General features: G+C 36.1%; 1 protein-coding gene across 1 annotated transcript in view; it reads left to right on the forward strand.

Moving 5' to 3' along the window:
- The window catches only part of Shc (SHC-adaptor protein), a 141414-nt gene that overhangs the window by 109224 nt on the left and 11211 nt on the right, over window positions 1-20979 (forward strand). Inside the window, exon 10 of the mRNA XM_081747789.1 lies at window positions 3705-3815. Coding sequence (XP_081603915.1) covers window positions 3705-3815 — 111 coding nt within the window. The remainder of the gene's footprint in view (window positions 1-3704; window positions 3816-20979) is intronic.

A 20979-nucleotide genomic window follows, 5' to 3' on the forward strand; every position in this document is an offset into this window, starting at 1 on the left:
GAAGTGTAATTACTATTCTATATGTAACAAAGAGTTCTGAATAGTAATTATTATGGAAGTTATATTATTATATATATAGTAATTATTATATTCATTAAGAATATTAAAGCCCCAAATTAAACAAATTTGGATCTACAAGTATCATTGATTTTGTTACCTCCGCTCATAGCCTTCAGGTGTCAGCCCCCCCCTTCCCCCTTCAGGCCAGACCAAATACAATTAAGGCCTGATTCTAGACGCCCAATAGTTGAATTTCTTTTACTTCTAACCGTTTAGTATATAAGATGGCACAATTCTTGATTAGACGTTCGTTTGCTTGAAGACATTTTCGTAAACGTTCTTCTGACATATCCAACACGAAGAAATAAACCTCAAACTTCCATTTCTGCAAACCAGCTAGACTTTGAAATGCATTCTCATTTTCCTCATTAGGAAACTAATTCATCTTGCAGTGATGTACACTAGGTGGAGGGTTAACATTTTCGAACTAGTTTAGTAATTATCAAAGTATGATATTCAAGAAAAAGTTCGATCTTGGTAAATATCAGTACATGCTGCTTGGACACTATCCATGGTGCGATGGAAATTGGTATTTAATTGGTGGATTCAAGTATATATAACCTACTACATTAAAAATTTCACCTACTACACTACCTACTACGTTGTTGCACAAGTTATTCAGTAACTCTTCATCTTGTCGAAGAAAATTTACTGAGACCACAGAATGCACAAAATCTCTGATGGTAATATCTGATGGTAGATGGAAGTGCTATGGCGTCTGCTGCTTTGAAAGTGACAATTGTTCTCAGAGAGCATTGAAACTTTTATGACTATGTAATTAAATTCCGGCAACAAGCAAAGCAGACAAACATTAGACCTGTAAAAATCCACAAGAAGGCAGCAAGCGATCCATTTATAAAGTCCAAATATTGGCATTCTGCAAGATAATATCCATTGAATATCAGCCCTTCCTCGGTAGTTTCAAAGTCAGTGGCTCCATTCACCTTCGATGCTGAGGAAAACTTTTACGAGATCTCATGATTCGATTTGTAGAGCCAGAAGTGTTGAAATGTACAGATAGAGGGTTATTAAGTGTTGATGTGACAAAAGAAGAAATCGTATTTTAAGCAAAAATGTCGACGTTGAATTTGATTGCCAGGTGTCTTCTCGCACAGATAGGAACAGAGGCCAAGGAACAACAGAAACTGGAATTTTTACGTGACTATCGCTGCATCCTAATTTCTATGATTGCCAAAGTTCAATAAAGAAGTCTGCTTAAAGTACAAAGCAGTTAAAGTTTTGTCTTTATTAGATCCTCAGGTGATTCAGCATTTATTCCATATCGGTCAAAGGAAGTTCTCTCTTCTTCTAGATGAATTTCACACTTCTAATATCATAGATTGCTTGCTGAAAACTTTACAAAAGAATAAGTCCCTTTTTTCAGTCTAAACAAAGCTGAACTCATGAATTCTTCCAGAGTTGTAACGAATTAGAACTTGACTCCACTTATAACAATTTTACCGAAGAATGCAAAGATTTATGAAATATAATAGAAATTGGGCGTCATTCTCAGATGGAAATGCAACGGTCGAAGGAGGGTTTTCCGTCAGCAAGTCACTCACTCTTAATGGAAAATATTTATTAAATGATTGGTGTACCACAAAAGTATATTCATAACCAGGTATAAGTGACAGGAGATATTAAATACGTGCAAATCACCAGAAGGATGAAACTTTGCGTGAAAGGCTTTAGAAGACGCTACGAAAAGTACTAAGTGGGGAGAAAAAAATACTAGATGCACAACTAAGAGACTTGGAGCAACAGAGTTTATATCTGAAACGGGAAAGTGATACTAAACTGAACGTGATCAAGATGAAAAGAAATTCTTTGACGTAAATCTCAGTAACTTCCTGAGGAAGGCCAATGTTTTGTCATGATTTTGCATTAGTCTTGCTTTCAGTTACAATTTAATTAGTTTTAATTCGAATAAACTGTTGTTTTTCTGAATTTTGGTCATATTTGTACATGTTTTATGTAGAGATACGTAATTGTGTTTGTAGACAATTGTGTACGCGTTTTTAAACACTTAAAAAAAAAGTGATAATATGTATTTAAAGAAGAATTTTAAGAATGATCCAAAAATGCATCAAAAAATTGCGATCTTGGCCAATAATTAGTTTTTGGAGCAAGGCCACAAAATTTTTGAATGGTGCCTAAGAGTTTTCGTATTTTTTACGGAATAAGCACATGATACTGAGTTGAGTGATAGTTTGGTTTGGCTACTCTATATGTAGTTCTTCAGATATAAGACGTACAAGAAGATTTTTGATTGAAATATATTGGATCTTGGATCAGGGGCCAATTGAAATATATTGGATCTTGGATCAAGACCCACAAAATTTTTTAACAGCCCCTAAATCGAGTTTTCGTATTTTTTACGGAATAAGCACATTATACTTCTTAAGTGATAGTTTTGGTTTGGCTACACTATATATAGTTCTCCAGATACAAAGCCTACAAGAACATTTTTGCCTCCAAAAAAGCTAAATCAGTTAAAAAAAAAAAAAAAAAAAGCTAAAGACCAAGTGTCAAATTGGTGAGGAAAGTTCGGCTGTAGGGGAGGAGGCCGATTTCACAAGAATTTTATGTCATGGAATTCGTATAAAAAGTCAGGGAATTTTTTAAAATCAAAACCTGAGGGAACCCTGTAATGTTATTCTGTATACCACTGTATTTTTACAACGAAGATAATTCAGATGTGTATAAAATTTGAAAAGTCTCGCCACAACGCTCAACAAATCCTTACATTTTTCCAAAATATCTTTAAACACTGTATCATAAAACAAAATAAATAGAGTCCATCTGCCTCACAAGTGCAACTATCATCCGTGCAGATAGGGCCGTGGAGAACCACCCCAGGTCCATGATCTTTTTTAAGCTACTTTGGTTTATAAGGACTGAGTAAACAGTGAAATGTTTCACAGTATCCTAACGTGAATCGAACCGAGGACCCCTAGAACCAGAAGTGAATACACTGATCACTATCCTACTGCTTTCCCCTTTGGCCTGTTCCGTAACATTTCATCCTTAATATCCCAGTTGCATAAACTGACCATATTTGATTAACTTCTCGGAAACTTTTGATAATTCTTTCCATCAATACCGCACCGAAAGATGATTTTACTGCAATACATATATATAGAGTTCCCGTTAACAGTTCGGGCCTCATTGCTACGGCATGTCTTCCTCCTTCCCTCGTCAGGCCTGCGTACAGGATCTGGTTTATTGCGTTATTATTAACAGTTTTTCAATCTTTCGATGCTAAGCGCAGCGAAAGAAGATTATTATTATTATTATTATTATTATTATTATTATTATTATTATTATTATTATTATTATTATTATTATTATTATTATTATTATTATTATTATTATTGTTGACTGAAGAGGCTTAGGCGGAAATCCCTGCCTTCCCGCCTGACCCAGGTAGCCACTGGTTATGAAAGCATCCAAGTGTGCTGCGCCTTCATTCTAACATGACATGCATCTGAACTTGTTCTTTACTGTTTTCTTTTCCTTGTATTTCCTACCCTCCCTACCTGATGAGTTTAGTGAAATCACTTATATCTGTCTTTTTTGTGTGTATATGGTCGTTTTCATTAAATGTCTTTGATCCACATATCCTTATTTATTTATTTTTAAAGGACGGAGACTTCTTAGTAAGAGAATCTCAAGGCTCTCCGGGGCAGTACGTGCTGACTGGAATGCAAAACACAGTAAAGAAACACTTGCTCCTAGTTGATCCAGAGGGAGTGGTAAGTAAAAATAATAAAATAATAAATTTAGCAATGATTATTCGTAAAATTTCAATATTTATTTTCATTATAATAAGTCATTTTTAAGATTGTGTGTCAAATAACAATAATAATATAAGTAATAATCACTGGCATGGCAGCCCTTCGCGAGCCTGAGCCTGCTCCCATTCTCTTAGCGATCGGCGAACTACGTCCAGCCTAGCGACAGACACAATGCCAGCACGTGGACACCGAGAGTTTGGTGCATTGGCCGCGAATCAAATGCAGGACTACGCGGACGTTTGTCCAACTCTCTAACCATTAAACTACAGACCTCCTATGGTTGCGTATTGAAGTTGTAATGACTCATGATTTACATTAAAGAATGACAACCGTATATGTAAAAAGAATTGTATGAAACGTTATACAATACAGGGTTAACCAGGACACATTACAAAATTAAGTACAAGTGCATATGGTTCATAGCACTGAAAACGAGAATCTGTGAGAGTTTCATTGTTACCTCATACAAAGTATTACTAACACCGAGATGTATAAGTTCTTGATAATAAATAATTAAATAATAAATACTGTGGTATCTGATGAACTTCTAAGTGCACTCGTAGCTTCGTACCCCACGAGGCGGGTAGGACGGAAGGTGTACAATAATAAAGTAAGGTTGATTTTTGTGGGACGAAACAGTCCGGTTTTATGGTGATTTAACTACCTTTGTATAGACAGGTTTTATAACGCTCGATATATTATACAGAATATATCATTTTATGGATAGTAATACACCTTTATATAGAATTCGGAAAAAAAATAAAATAAAGTAAATACTTACTTACCTTACCTTATTACAATACTTCTCAACCGGTGTATCTCGAAATTTTAAAATCATATAGCATCTAGTGATTAGCTACAATCAATTTTGAGACAGACTGTACCAGTCAATGCCTCTAGCGGTAACAACAATGCTCAGTCTACATAATAACCAGTTTATAGGCACCTATGCGCTTACGCTATTACAATTTATATAATTATTAATAATAAACAAATGTGTTCTGATGTCGTGGGCGTTTAATAGAGTGTCTTCGATCAAAAAAGGTTGCGAGCCACTGGCTTAATAAATATAGTTTGCTGATAAAATTAAGATCTTTTATATTTATCTAATATATACAAATTATATATCAGATAAATATAAAATGTTCATCGTTTCTGAGTACGTTTAATCTTAATCTCGATGAAACTCTTGAACCACCTTCTACATCGTTCTTCATTCATTTCTCTTAACTTCTGATGTGATCACTTTCAGTTCTTTTCAACCTTCATCGATGATTTCGCTCAAGTCGCATTTTTTTTAAATGCAAAGAAGTCTTTATTTAAAGGACTGCAGCAGACTGGATAGATGTCCTGTAGCAGAAATTTTACTGATATGGAGAATGAATAGTGAATAATGAATTACTTGCCGCAAACTGCAGGAAAACAGATTGCTCCTGCATGCTAGTTGGTATTCGGAAAGAAACTTGTTTCTTTCTGATTCATTTTCTGTCAAAAGAAACTTGTCCCTTTCTTAGTCTGTTTCTTAAAGAACAGATTTCGTAGCTTGTTCCTTAAGTGAAACTAGTTTCCTTCATAATCAGTGAGCGAGACGTTTTATTATTATCATTATTGTTTAAAAAATAGAACTTTGTACCAATTTATAAGAGTATTACCTCCATACTTCACTATTTCTTTGATGTTAGGAATCTTGTTGCTTTAGGAAAGAAAGTAACAGTAGTCTAGACCTTTCAAATCCCACAGTTTACGAAAACAAATTATGTGTGCGACTGGTGAAACATTCTGAAGAATCCTCTCTTCCGACTTTAAGATAAGCTGTAAGATTATATTTTAGTTAGTTTTTCTCTAAAACTAAACTGGAAATTTCAAAATTTTTATTTTTTCCCCTGGACTTGATACTATAGCGATAGTGGCAGTCAGGAATGGATTTATGGAATGATCGAGTAAACTTTTTACGAAACTCGAATAGTAAATGGCTTCGTGAATTCTTCGGTGACTGACCTTTTCTCTGCTGCAAGTTTCATATGATTGTTTACAAAAATTGTGTTGAGGAGTTCAGTACATTCACAAATAGGAATTTCTTTAAAAATAATCGAACATCGGAAATTTCTTTCTGAGTTTCCAACTCTGTAAGCAGTCGTAGTGGTGGACGCATGAGATTAGCAGTGATTTCAAGTTCTTTTTTTTTTTTTTTTTTTTTTTTAAATATTTAAACGTACTGTTCAAGACTGTTGGAACGCACACGGGTGAAAACAGATTTAAGAACATCCCTATATCTCGTTCCATTCGAACGAAAGAAATTTGCATTGTATGTGTGTATGTATGTAGAGGGCACGTTGATCTTGGTTTAAAGGTCCCGGTCCACCTGGAATTGAACACACAGGCCACAGTTTTCAGGCCAAAGGCGCGTACACTAGCTGTACAGCCACGAAGGAGTTCATAGCGTGAGATATTTATACACTGATCAGCCAAAACATTATGACCATCTACCAAATATCTAGTATATTCACCGTTGGACAGGCACAGTGCCCGCAGGACAACACCAATGCGATTTGACATGGAAGCAATTAGGGCTTGGTAAGTGGCTGGAGACATGGCGCACATCTGCATACGCAAGTCACTTAATTCCGTGATGAGGTCGAATCTGACGTTCAGTGACATCCCAAAGATGATCAAGTCCACTTGATAACCTCGACAGTGTACTACGTCCGACATCTGTAATGAGATGTGATTGCCCTTCGCATTGTCGTTTGGAGTTAGTTTCACCTCCCGTTTCGCATTTTGAAAAACAATAACTACGGTAGCTTGCGAATACCCGACAAATTGCGCTGTTTCCGAGATGCTTGTTCGTTATTGTCTGGCTATCACAATTTGGCCACTATCAAACTGATATATCGCTGGGTTTTCAAATTCTGCGCACAAGCATCACACTGGCTGATCAAGTAAGGTTCCCCTTAGCATCTGGCAAGCAGTTCTGTTGTGCCCAGTGACTTACGTTAGCTCAACGACTTTGTTCAAATAGTAGCGGGTTCTTATAATGTTCATCGTCATTATATATATACCAGGGTTCATAGCGAGTCACTTTTTTTTCAAGTTGGTCACTAGAAGTTACTTTTTTTTTCTCAAATTTGTCACTAAAAGTTACTTTTTTTTTTTTTTTTTTAAGGTAAAGTGACTTTTTCGAGTGATTTATGTTTTGCATTGGCAGTTTTCTAAGAAAAATGTAAAAATAAATGGAAAAAGGCAGAAACTTGTTACCCATTACTCTTCTAAAAGCGTCAGTACTTGCTGCCACATGTGAAACAGTCAGCTTTATTCTCACTTCAGCTTTTATTCTTTCTAAAGCACAGTGGATGGTTGGTGGATACTTAAGCTCTCAAGATGGGCTTGAGAACTCTTCTGGGTCTATTCTTTCTTCTATCTTAATAGTCTTTTAGTTTTCTCTCGTAATAGTTAACGCTCCGCTCAACGTTGTGTGTGTGTATTTGTGTGGTTTATCATGTTCGTCTTGTGTTATGCTTCTTGTATGTTCTTCTTACGAGTAGATGATGAATTTGAATATTTCATTGCTTTGAAAACTCTCAATGCTAAGTTAAATATAATGTCTGGGATGAAGAAATTCGGAAATAGGCCAGAACTGGTTCCACTTACTCAGAAAACTAAAGAAGAAAAGATGAAATAAAACAACAAACAAACAGAGAGGTGATGGAGAAATTGACAAAGAAAAAAAGGAGCATAATGAGATTTTGGTCACTTTTTCGTGTGCTTTTGGTCACTTTTCAACTATTTACAAGAGATCAGACCACTATGAGCCCTGATATATATATATATATATATAGAGAGAGAGAGAGTATATATACATTATATATAAACATTTAAATGGCTATAGATCAGCTTCTAATTGCCTTAAACCACTAAAACATAAATAGTTAGACAAAACAGATTAAACATTCAAATTATGTAATAATTTTGCGCATTTAGTAAGGAGTCGCCTCAGGGGACACGAAAAAACAAAACTTCACTTTTTTCAATGAAAAATTTGTTTTCCTCGTTTTTCCTGAACAACTAAGTTGAGTACGCGAACTACCGACTGAAATAGTGTAACAGCCTTCTCGTAACTATGCTGCCACTTTACTTTCTAAACAGCACGGGCTGTGGGCCTCAATACAAAGCGAAAATAGTGATGTCTTAATTTCCGGATTACACAATTTAGAGTAACTATGAATAAAATGACACAGCTTACCTTTGCACCCGTGATCCTCTTCTTTTAATTTATGTTAATAATCTGACAGGTAACAAACTAAAACAAGGGGATCACGGGTGCAAAAACAACCTTTGTTATTTTATTAAGATGCACCCCATAGCATCTATCAGTAAATATGAGTAACTACTTGTATTTTCCCTTGATGTCATACATTGTGCATTTATACATTTTGAAATTACGTTAAATGTTGAAGTGTACCCACCTTGTTCATTACTGGATATTAATTTAAATAATTCTGGAAACTTTTGATTTAGTAGTATCGATATCACATATTATATTTCAAGTATGAAAAGAATTATTGTTTAATATTGCTTAAAATCTATGCTTAATCACTCATAAATCAATGTTTTCTTACGGTACTGTCAGTATACATATTTTAAAGTTAATGGGTAAAATAAGGAAAGATGCGATGCATGTCCGCCGATCAGAAATTGGCCCAAATTGAAAGTTCCCGGTACATATGGCCTCAACGCTATTGCCTTTTGTAATTTTTTTTTATGTCCATAATTAAAAAGTGGGTGTAGAAAATGTAAGTGTGTTAATAGAATTAGCTTAATGTAGGTGAAGATGTTTCATTGTAAAAAATCGTATATTTGCATTAGTTTCCTGGTGCCGATGACTCTGCACGTTGAAGCGTTTACATCGTGTATAGTTGCTTTTCCTGATGGCTTATTATCTAGTATTGTGTGTTTCAAATGACAAGCGGCATGGCCTTGAGTTGGTTTCACGCGGCGTCCAATTGGCTTTGAGCGGTGTTGACAATATCGCGACAAGCAGTTCTGCACACTGACTTCTTGCGCTACTGCGAATCTTGACAATACCAGAGGCACTTATTGGAAATATTGTATTAGCATATCAACTGCCCACTTTACGAAGTAGAGAAAAGAATAACGAACCCATACGTGAAACTTTTATTACAGGAGAATCAGGGGTGTAACCAGCAGGCTGTTCTAGGGAAACATTACTTTCAGGGGGAGGAAAGCTTTTCACACATTTAAAAGAGAACAAATGATATCTTTCAGAATATGAAAGCATTTCAACTCACCATACATACTATGCACATATAGTGGAGCAGATTTCAGTAACAATTGTGCCTTTAGTGATGAAAGCATGGAACTTGGTGGAAACGTAGCTTACATCAAACTAAGTACTAATATGATAGGGAGCCAAAACTATATGCCCAGTAACGACCTCTGGCTGTCATCTTAAAATGGCTGCCCTGTGCCATGCATATAAATTTAGAAAACAGACAGTAACTTTCTTCTTTTTGGTTTTAGCATGATGGCTTCTATTATAAAAATAGACTAGAATATTCTGATGATTACAAGGATGTGCAATTTGTTGTTTTGCGATTGTTAGTTTCTGAGATATTGTCCGGAAACTGAAACAACATGGGAAATAAACCTGAAAGAAGATACAAATTCAACAATAGCTCTTTTCCTGGTGGTTTTAGCGTGATGACTTTCATTATATATATATATATATATATATATATATATATATATAAAACAAGAATTTTGTAATGATTACAGGGGTGTATATTTTATTCCTGTACGATGAGTGGTTCTCAAGATATTGTTGAAAAGTTAGAAACCTACTTGAAAAATAAGCAAGTGAGAAAAAAGAAAATTCATAGATGGCAGGAGTTATGACATAATTTGGAATGTTTCTATATGGGACGCACATTAAAGACCGCAGTTATATTTATGTTTCAGCGTAGTCGATTTTAAAAATTTCTCTCCCCGTAGCGTAGTCGCTAACGCTCACGTCTTCGGTGCGAGCGGTTCCAGATTCGACTTCTCGGTCTTAAAAATGTAGAAACCTTTTTCAGGCCAGCCATCGTGAATGAGGTTTTTTTAGATTTTCCTCATTCACATCAGGTAAATGCTGAGGTGGTGCCAGACATATAGGTCTAGGCCGCTTCCTTCCTTCCCTTTCCCGGGATAATGTGCTCGCCAAGGAACATCATCCCTCAAACGTGAAGGGCTAAAATGGCCATAGATGCCGAAAGTCTAGAAATCTAAATCCTAATACTAATCCTTTAACAATTTCTCTGATGCTGGTTTTTCACTGCAAAACGGCACGTGGTAAACCTGAAAGTAGTTATCACAAGCGTTCTCGTAAACCTCCTTTGCCAGTAGGGCTTGGACTGTATCTACACACTCATGTACGAAAGCGTCAAGTAGTCGATATGATGTTTGATTTGGGACTTAGTGTTTCATACGACCGTGTTCTTGAGCTGTCAAGCTGTATGAAGAGTCTCTTTGAAAGAAGTTTGAAAATAATAATATTATGTGTCCTCCAAATTTAGTGAAGGAAGCGTTCACGGTTGCTACAGGAGACAACATAGACTATAACCTGTCTGCTTCAACAGCCAAATCGTCATGGAATAAGTATATGACCTACAACGAAGGGAATTCCAAGTCTTCCCGACTTCTATACAACAGTGTAGCTCTGACCAATATTCCGATAGCGATTAACAGTCCCTATAGTACAAGGGTCTCACGCCAGCGATCTCTCAACTTTAGTATCAGCAAAGAAGGAAGAAGAGGAATGGATAAATAACGTTAATCAGCTGGTTAGAGACGATAATACCAATAATGAGCCTGTTTCCTGTTTTGCATATCATGCAAAGAACAACTCCATTAAAGTGCCTTGTATAGATGCTATCCTACCACTTGTGAAACAACCACCTAGTTCTGCTGGAGTTACTGAACATGTTCTGACACTTGTTTCAAAAGTATTCTCTATTTCTCTTCCCTAATTAGCACCTGTCAACATTTGATCAACCTCTTTTTGCTCTAGGCAAAATTTGTGATAATGCTTGGAGGCCTATACAGTGAACAAGCATTCTTGAAACTTATTGAAAGATAGCCTGAAGGGAGCGGATGGACGCAGCTGATAGTTGATGCCCAGTTAGCAACATCTGGAAATGCCGAAACGTTCCTAGATGCATCTCTATTACGAAAACAAGAAGGGTTGATCAGATCACTGCTTGTGCTTTGAATGTACTGCTACATGAAGCATACACTGAAGCTACTGAAATCAGTGGCACCGAGATTAGTATATCTGAGTGGTGCAGCATCCGCAGAAAACAAAGTCCATTATTTTAGTACTAGTACACAACACTGCATCTTCAGTTACTCCTCAATATGTTTGTTAGATCACTACGTTCAGGTGATTTTCAGTTGTATTGTGACTGTTTGACTCAGATATGTCCCTGTTTTTTGCGATGAACCGTATTAATTACGCAAGATGTCTTCCTGTTCATTTGAGATATATGGTTACATTAAAGTACACGCACCCAGTGATCTTCCTGTTCATTTGAGATATATGGTTACATTAAAGTACACGCACCCAGTGATCTTCCTGTTCATTTGAGATATATGGTTACATTAAAGTACACGCACCCAGTGATTGCTACCCAATTCAGCAATGGCAATTTTGTCATCTATAAGACGATACATAGTTTTTCTGCTATTCCAATTGATCAAGCGCATGAGCAATACAATGCAATCGTTAAAGGAGACGATGGCGCAATAGGACTTACAGAAAATCCATGTAAACTTCGACGGTGGTGTATATGGGGTCAGAGGTTGCACGACTGTTATCAGAATTCCGAGAAGTGATTAATCATTCATCGTCTAGTTCTCACCTTCACCACGATAAAAATTTTGGTGTTCAACAGCATTTCATAGAATACATGAAAAAGATTCTAATACGTTTCAGGACCTGGGAAACCCTTACGACGATGAATCAAAAGATTTTATTAACATTGTCACAAAGCAAATCACCCATGATCAAGTAAAGAAGACTGTTATCCAAATTGAAGGTGTTGCTCTAGCTCACTTTCAACAGTATATGAATAATAGAATAAAAGAGCCAATCGAGCCAGTACTACAACCGTTGAGAAAGCTCTAACTCATTTTAATAAGCATACCACCAACAAAGCCAACAAAACTGAAGAGTACTTTATCTTCAATACGCTGTGACACGAAATTATTTTCGCGTCTGTACATAGGGTGCGAAGTTCGAGGTGGTGATTTGGACGAGTTCTTTCGACATGAAAACCATGTCTGGCCCTCTTCTCTTGGAGAGTATAGTCAACTTCGTTACACAAAAAAGAGTGACATAATAGGATGTGTGGGGCAACTTGTTTCAGAGCATGGTAGGCTTGATGAAATAAATATAGTATTACTTGATGGAGCTGTCATTGTTCACTTCATACGACTAACGAGCGGAATGTAAAACTTTCAAGATTATGCGGAAAGAGGTGTAATTCCATATGTCAAGGCACATTTTCGTACAGCTGGCAGGGTAGATATTATTTGGGACAGCTACCGAATGATTCATTAAAGAGAGCTACAAGACAACGAAAGGGTGTTGGCATTCGAACAAGAATTACGCCAAGTATATTTCTTTTACGTAGAAAGTGGGACGAATTTCTACGATCGTCTCACAAAAAGGAAGAGTTATTCTCTTTTCTGAGTTCATGTATAGCAAGTATATCACATGACAATGGAACAGTAATAACAACAGTGGGAGATAGTCTTGTTAGCAACGCCGATATTTCCGTTGCATGTTTCAGTCCATGTAATCACGAAGAAGCTGATACTAGGCTCATACTGCATGCCCATTCTGCTTTTTAGTGTGGATTATCCAAAATTATTATAAAACTTTACATTCTCATGGGATAGTGTTGAGCATTGCTTTTGCAGCACAGTATCCGGAGGTACAAGTTTGGGTTGAGCTGGGAATGGAAAAAAGTCACCGGATTATCTCAGCGCGTGATGTGGCTGTTGCTTTACAGTACGAGCATTAACAACATTCCATTCCATAACAGGATGCGATACTCTATCTGGATTTGGCACTCGAGGGAAGAAATCAGCGTGGAAAGCATGGCTAAGATACCCAGATGTGACAGCAGCCTTCCTTTCTCTATCACGTTCCTGTGCTAAAGTGACGCATATCCACTGTTTCGTGATAGTTACGTATGACAGTGTATCTTCAGATACAGATATAGATGTCGCCAGACGTCGTCTCCATTCAGAAGATGAAAATTTTAGAGAATATTCCACCGACAAAGTATGCGCTGCTACGGCGTGTTAAAAGAGCTGATTATCAATCAGGACATATTTGGAAACAAGCGTGTGTTAAAATGCAGGATTTGCCCTCACCAGTAAATTGGGGCTGGATGAAAGGGGAAAGTGGATGGGAAAGTAAGTGGATAACTTTGCCTGAAACATCAGCAGCTTGCATCGAAAGTATATCTTGTCGATGCTCAAATAAGAAATGTTTCAATCACTATAAGTGCGTGTCACATGAAATTCAGTGCACCGCCTTATGTAAATGTCAAGGAAATTGTGAAAATTAAGATTTAATTTAACAGTAACTTTGCTAACAAAACAATAAAATTTATCAACAGTGCTCACTGAAATAAAGTAAGTTAAATTTCTTGATATGCGATCTTTTAAAACATATCCATTACAGTACAGAACAATAACAAAAGGCAGTGCATTATTATATTATTAATTTTTACTGTCTGCTTATTAATTTACTAGAATGTGTATTTATAATTAATTAAATACACATTCTAGCATCAAAAGGGTTAACAAGAACGAAAATAATATGTGAATGATCTTTCTTCTCAGTTGCTTATTTTTCTAGTAGGTTTCTAATTTTCTGACGATATCCCGAGAACCACTCATCGTACAGGAATAAAATATACATCCCTGTAATCATTACAATGTTCTTGTTTTATATATATATAACGAAAGTCATCATTCTAAAACCACCAGTAAAAACTCTATTGTTAAATTTGTATATTCTTTCAGGTTTATTTCCCATGTTGTTTCAAAGTTCCCGGACAATATCTCAGAAACTAACAATCGCAGAACAACAAATTACACATCCTTGTAATCACCAGAATATCCTGGTCTATTTTTATAATAGAAGCCATTATGCTAAAAGTAAAAAGAAGAAGGTTACTGTCTGTTTTCTAAATTTATATGCATGGCACAGAGTGGCCATTTTAAGATGACCGCCAGAGGTCGTTACTGGGCATATATTTTTGGCTCCCTATCATATTAGCACTTAGTTTTATGTGAGCTATTTTTCCACCAAATTTCATGCTTTCATCACGCACAATTCTTGCATTTATTTAACGAAATCTGCTGTACTAATATTATATTTTCACGATGCTACCTTATCAAAAGACGGATCTTGACAGTACTGAAGTTGAAAACCGGATTGTAGGAGATTAATCAGTAAGTTATTCATAAGAAATCAAATGCTGTTTATAGCAGTCGGTTTATCTGACTTTGTGTTTATGTGGGTTAAAATAGCAAAGGAAAAAAAAAAAAAAATCGAAAAAATATCAACTCAGATATTATTATGCAATAATATAGTAGAGAGTTCATACGGTGTGCGCCCAGTTAGGGAAATGAGAATATAAAGCATATGATTAATTTTAGTTGTTTTAATTAGGTACAGAAACCGTATTGATGATGATTGATTTTTTTAAAAAAAATTCATATTTTATTATAAATGTCCCTCATTTGCATTAACTATTAAATAAGGTTATTAAACATATACCAGATGAACCTCATTTTGGAGTTGGAAATAGTTTGGAAAGACAGGGCCCCCTTTTTCCCCGTGGCTACACGCCTTTGCAATCTGGTTCATATATATATATATGCCTAACATCATAAGAACAAAGTATGGGAAGTTCGTAATATTGTTTTGAAATTTACTTCAAGATAGATTCTTCCTTATTCGACAGAAAAAACGCAGTATGTTTTTTTGTTTCTTTTTTCTTTCACGTTTCACTACCTTATTATATGCGACTTTTATTCCCTCTTTTCTCCTATACAAGGGATTCAAAAGCACCAGTCATCTGAATGGTGTCATAAATTATCGTAACTCAAAACAAACTCGAGTATATCGAGTTGCTTAGGAATCAGACAGATTGCTTTTGTGACACCTACACCAAGCCCAAGAGTGTTATTTGTTATGAAAACTGATAAGGAAACAAAGGAGCTAGTTGTGTAGGAACGTAACTTCTCTTCTAGCATAAACAGAATTCATCAGCGTCTGGGTTGCTTTCTTTCGTGGTAGTTCGTTTGTTCTCCAAAATTATAGTTGAAAATGTTTTTAAGCAAACCGGGTACAAGTGCGTTTTTTTTTTAAGTGCTACGAAGCCGGGCTCGAAGAATTATTTTTTGTGTTTACAATTTTTTTTAGCCCATGATAATAAATTTACAAGACTCAGATTCAGACAACGACGAGATATTAACTGACATAAACGATAGTGAAAGTAGTATTGAAGACGAGTGTTTAGCATATCCACTGGAAAAGTTAATAGGTAAGTAATTTAGTTGCTATATATACTTCTAGGATGCACAGTCAAAATTCTTGAGTTTGCTGGAATAGTATATTTACATTGTGAATAATGTTGCCGATGTATGTCATAATCTCAACTGGAGCAAGAGCGAGAAGGGAAAGAGGAGTCCGCAATCCGGCCACACCGCGCGGAATATCGCGCACCATTGGCTACTGCTCGTGATGCTTTACATCTGAAACACACAGTAATGACACTAGGTTCAAATATGCTATTTTTAACTTTGTCATCGTTTTACATAGAGTTGTAGAAAGTAGCTCCCTTAGATGTCATCGTTTTACATAGAGTTGTAGAAATGAGCTCCCTTAGATGTTATCCCTTCTTTGTGAATTACTAGAGTACTCGTAAATGTTCTAAATAGTGAAAATGATGACATCACTATTTCAGTTTATTCTTTTAAATTCTTGTTGCTGAACTGCCTCCATTATGAACCTCGGAGCATCTGCCACGACTTACTTCCACAAAGAGTTGAGCCACTTTTAGAACCCACGCAGATGAAAAAGTTCTTTTTATTGAAAATAATGGAAGCAGTCTTCCCTTCTCCATAGAGTCAAAAAAGTTTCAATAGGAAGTATTAAAAAAATGACCAGGCACATATTAACTATCAAATGAAAGCAGTGACACGACTTCAACAAAATAGAATGAATGTGAGATTTTTTGGAGCATGAAATATAAAAAATAGGGCAGGCACATTACAAGCCGTAACCCAGCGAGTAAGAGAAATATAGAATGGACCTGGTGCAGACCGGAAATTAGGAAATAATCAGTATCTGATAACGTGGAAATTTAATTTAAAGAAATTAGAGGAGGGCGAGGCGAGAGGGAAAAAAAAAAAAGATTGAAGTGTTAAATAGATTTTTGGATTTAGAAGTTTCGAAATGCACTAGTGTTGAGGGTACTTGGGTTAAAATTAGGGATAGCATTAAAATTTCATCGAAAGAAAAATTAGCACACGAAAATTAGCACGAGATAGCTAGTTTATATTACATATGAATATGCTAAACTAGCTGAGAAGAGAAAACAGGTGGAACAGGATAAAAAAATCCGAACGATAGAACTGTACAAAATTTCGTTGACATCAAGCGAAAAACTTCCAAAACTTTTAGAACAAAGAAACTTGAATTTCAAGTTATCTAAAATGTATTGAGCCTTCGGGGGTTAAAATTGAAAATACATTTATTGTGATTTGAAAATAACATTATGAAACCCATATGCATAAATTTGCTCGATGACCTTCCGCCATTTTTCCGGCAACATCATAATTCCGTCACTATAGAACTTGTGAGGTGTCTGGTGAAACATTGACACATGTTTTTCACAAACTTCTTTTAAAAATAACTTAACACCATTCAGGGAATTCTCTAGAAACTGAAACAAATAATAATTGACGATACCAGGTTCGCGGTATACGATGAATGCATTAAAACCTCCCAGCCAAATTTCGGGTCATTAAAGATGTATGTGATCTGGCATTGTCAACGTTATGTATGACCAACCTATCTGTTGACCAGTTCTGTTTCTTTTTTTTTTCTTTTCTTTTCTTTTCTTTTCTTTTTTTTTTAATTACTAGATGTATGATGACTTTCTAATCTCACCAAACGGATAACATAACCTTCTTGCGCGTCAGTGTGGGCTTTGCCTCAAACTGTGGACGTTCTCCTCGTTTCGACCACGATCTTTTTCGCACCTAATTGTCGTAGGTTCTCCAGTTTCCGTCATTTGTGATCAACGTTTCAAAAATGGCTTGAGTTCGTTCCGCTTATGGATGGAAAATCCATCGAGTAAATATTTTTGAGTGGTGTCTTGCGGCACCCAAATATCGAGCTTCGTTTTATAGTCAGCATCCACCAAATGGTGTAACACTGTTTAGGTCATTAGCGATGTCATGACTACTTACATGGTGGTCATACTCAAATTTTGACAGAATATCATCAACTTGAGCTGTAATTGATCGCCGTTCAAGGAGCATCTTGGACATCGAAATTTCTGAACGAAAGCGACTGAATTATCTTTAGACTGTTGTTTTTGATAACATATCTTATAAAGTACAAGGTAACACAGTTTTGCGGAAAATTTCATTCATCTTCACGGCACAATACCTTACAACTCATAATAAACATTCCAACACTTTTTCCATATCTATTTGCTTCAGCTGTTAGCTATCGAATTACATTAGACCTGACCCGCTCCCACTCATATACCCTGAGATTTGAGACATTAAAGCTATCTCGTGCGCAAAACACTCACTACTTTTTGAACTACCTGATATTAAAGAAAAAGGACAGAACAATTTTGACGGATACGGATAATATTTTTGATAAGCGAAATTATTTCTTTCACGATTTGCTCAACAATTAACAAAAACAAAGTTCGTGGAGAAAGCGAAATGCATACAGCAGAGCCATTGTGTTTCAGAGCCTAACCTAACAGAAATATAAATTGTTTTAAAGAAATACAAAACTCTGGGTGTAGACGAAATTTTCGTTGATTTAATGTTAGCTGGATGGAAGAATTATTGAACGAGCTGCACATACTCATTTTTCTCACTTGGACAGGAGAAATTGCCACAAGAGTGTAAAGAAATCAATCGTCGTTCCAATTCAAAGAAAGGCGACGAAACTATTGTGATTTTTTTTTTTTTTTTTTTTTGTTTGTTTGTTTTGTCAACATCCTATAAAATCCTCTCAAACATTCTGTTAGCAAGATTGATTCCTACGCAGATGAAATTATTGGAGGTTATGAGTGCGAATTTAGGCGAAATCCATCAACTTTCAGCTGTATATTTACCGTGCACCAAATACTTGAAAAATAGAAATACAACACACCGGTACGTTAATTATTTATTGATTTCAGAAAGGTGTGCAGCTAGATTAGAAGATAAAAATTGTGCAACATTCTTACCGAATTTAATGTACCGAAAAAGCTAGTTAAATTAAAGAAGATGTGTTTAAATGAAACCCAAATTGAAGTCCGAGTAGAGAAATATTTGTCCACGAGCTTTCACGCCGGGAATGGCCTGAAACAAGATGTGTTGTCGCCATTATTATTCGGTTTTACGAAATACACTATAAGGAAATTTAAAGATAGCAACCAGGTCCTAGATCTGAATGACACTTACGAAGTTATGTTTCATGCTGATAATGTGAGTCAGACAGAGGATGATACAAAAACAATAGAAAGAAATGCTGAATTTTTAGTAGGCGCCTGCAGGGACATGGATTTAGAAATGAATGTGAAGAAAATTTAATACATGGAAATGTCGCGTTGTCATTAATTTTTATTTCCCTTTTTCCTATCCAACAGCCTGTCTTTGGAGATTCTTTCCTCACTTCTTCGCCGTAATGCTTATCTTCGCAGCTGTATCCATCAGAATTTTTGTAATCTCTGTATCAGTTTCTGAAACGTCCACATCTTTTTCGAGTATTGTCAGACGGTTTTTTAGTTTCAACTTAACTAGCTAACAAACCATGGGTTACAGAACAGATCTTACAGAAAATGAGGGAAAGGAAGACATGGAAACAGGTTGATACAGAAGAGGGTAGAAAAACGTGCAGGAAGTTAAATAATGAGTTACGAAGGGAAATAGACAGAGCAAGGGAAGAGTTTTACAAAAGAAAATGCTAGGACATAAAAGAATTAGAGAGAGTTGGGAAATATGAGAAAATATACAAGGAGGTTAAATCTATGAAACTTATGAGAAAATAAGTCCAAGGTATTATGATGGCAATCAAAAGTAGGAATAGGAGGATAGTCAGCGAGAGATGGAAAGAATATGTTGAGGACTTACATAAGAGTAGAAATAGACCATGTGGCCTAGATGTTGAAGTAGAAAATGAAGTAGGCAAGGATGATAAAGGGTTTAGTATTCTTCGGGATGAGTTTAAAAAAGCTATATCCGAGATTAGGAATGGAAAGACAACCGGCATAGATAATATATCAATCGAATTCATTAAGAATATGGGAGACAAGGGCTAGAAAGAATTGTTCCGATAGGAGAGTATATTGTTGAAATTATTGAGAGTACATTTAATCGTACATTGTTGAAAACACTGTTTATAGCATATCCAGGTATGTTACTGAGGTTGGTAAGGCTAGAGCTATTTGAGATAAAGCTATGCTGAACTGTATTGGTATAGGGAAATGAATTTGAGAAGTCCATCTTTGATAATTTTCTCGCAGGCAATGGACATGTTTGAGAGAGGTTATATAGGCCTATAGGATGACATGTTATCTTTTGATTGGGATTTATGGATGGGGTGACAGGAGCTGTTTTCCAAGAGAAGAGAAAAATAGCCTGCTATAAAACATTTGTTAAAATTAAGCAGGTGGTAGTGGTGGAGGAGGAACGCATGGAAGACAAGTTTATATTGTCAGGGCCTTCTTTCAAGTCAATAAGAGTGATTCATCCTTTGCTGCAGTGGTAGATTTATGAGATAACGTGAACGGGCAAATAAATTAAATTGGGAAAGCGGATGGTGTACTTGCATTGGAGTACATATTGCAAAATAATTCACTAAATATGTCTGTTCTTTTGTCGCCTTCTGCACTTCAGTCAGCATTGAATATCACAAGAGGTGTGGTAGAAGTTCTAGACCTAGACCTGATAAAGGACTAAAAATATTTTGGGTTCTTGATGCTGATATCTGAAATTTTCGGAACATAATCCAAATATTTGCATTACAGTAATTTTTTTGCGTGACGTCTTACGTAAGAAAAGTTCTTACAGGTATGTTTATTAGGAAATTTACGCCATAGTTCCCGTGCTTTTTTTTTTTTTTTTATTCCGCAATGTATGGCGTGTCTCTTCATCGTGCCATGATGGAAATTTCGTTGTTTTCTTTTTTCTCGATACGAAGTCTTTTACTGTTGCGTGGACAACATGAGTTAAAAAATAGTGTATTGTTCTTTCTAGCACAAATCCACGGCAATGACTGTAATGCTTTATAAATTTCGCCTCAGAGGGAGGGGTCTTCGTCCAGTCAGGTAGAAACATTCGTTTTGAGCTGGGTCGTTGAATGTTGGAGTGGGAGTGGAACAGGGGACACGGAAGGTCATTTCCAGAGACTCGTAGTCTGAAATAACCAAGGCAATAAGAATAAGGTTTATAGGTGGGACAAAACTGTCTGGGGAAATAGTTGAAATGACATTACCGTCATTGAAATGATAGTTTTTGTGAATGATGTTGCCAGCGCGACCAAAAACTCAGTGTAATTTCTGTGCCAAAGAAACCGTTTTGAGTTTTGTCGGATAAGAAGGAGGGGCTCTGGGTGTACAAATTTCATGGACTTCCTTTTGTTTTCAGAATTGTAATGGTGAACTCTTAATCCATTGAAGGTGGTAGTGTTTAGATGGAAATAATCCCTATTGCGTAGGTACTGATCCAGAAATTCTGAAATAAAATCGTTCTTTTGTTTCTTAATATCATTCGTCGTGGAACCCACCTTGACACAGTTTTGTGTAGT

The sequence above is a fragment of the Thermobia domestica genome, chromosome 2 (assembly GCF_964235325.1).
Source record: "Thermobia domestica chromosome 2, izTheDome1.hap1.1, whole genome shotgun sequence".
Classification (NCBI taxonomy): domain Eukaryota; kingdom Metazoa; phylum Arthropoda; class Insecta; order Zygentoma; family Lepismatidae; genus Thermobia; species Thermobia domestica.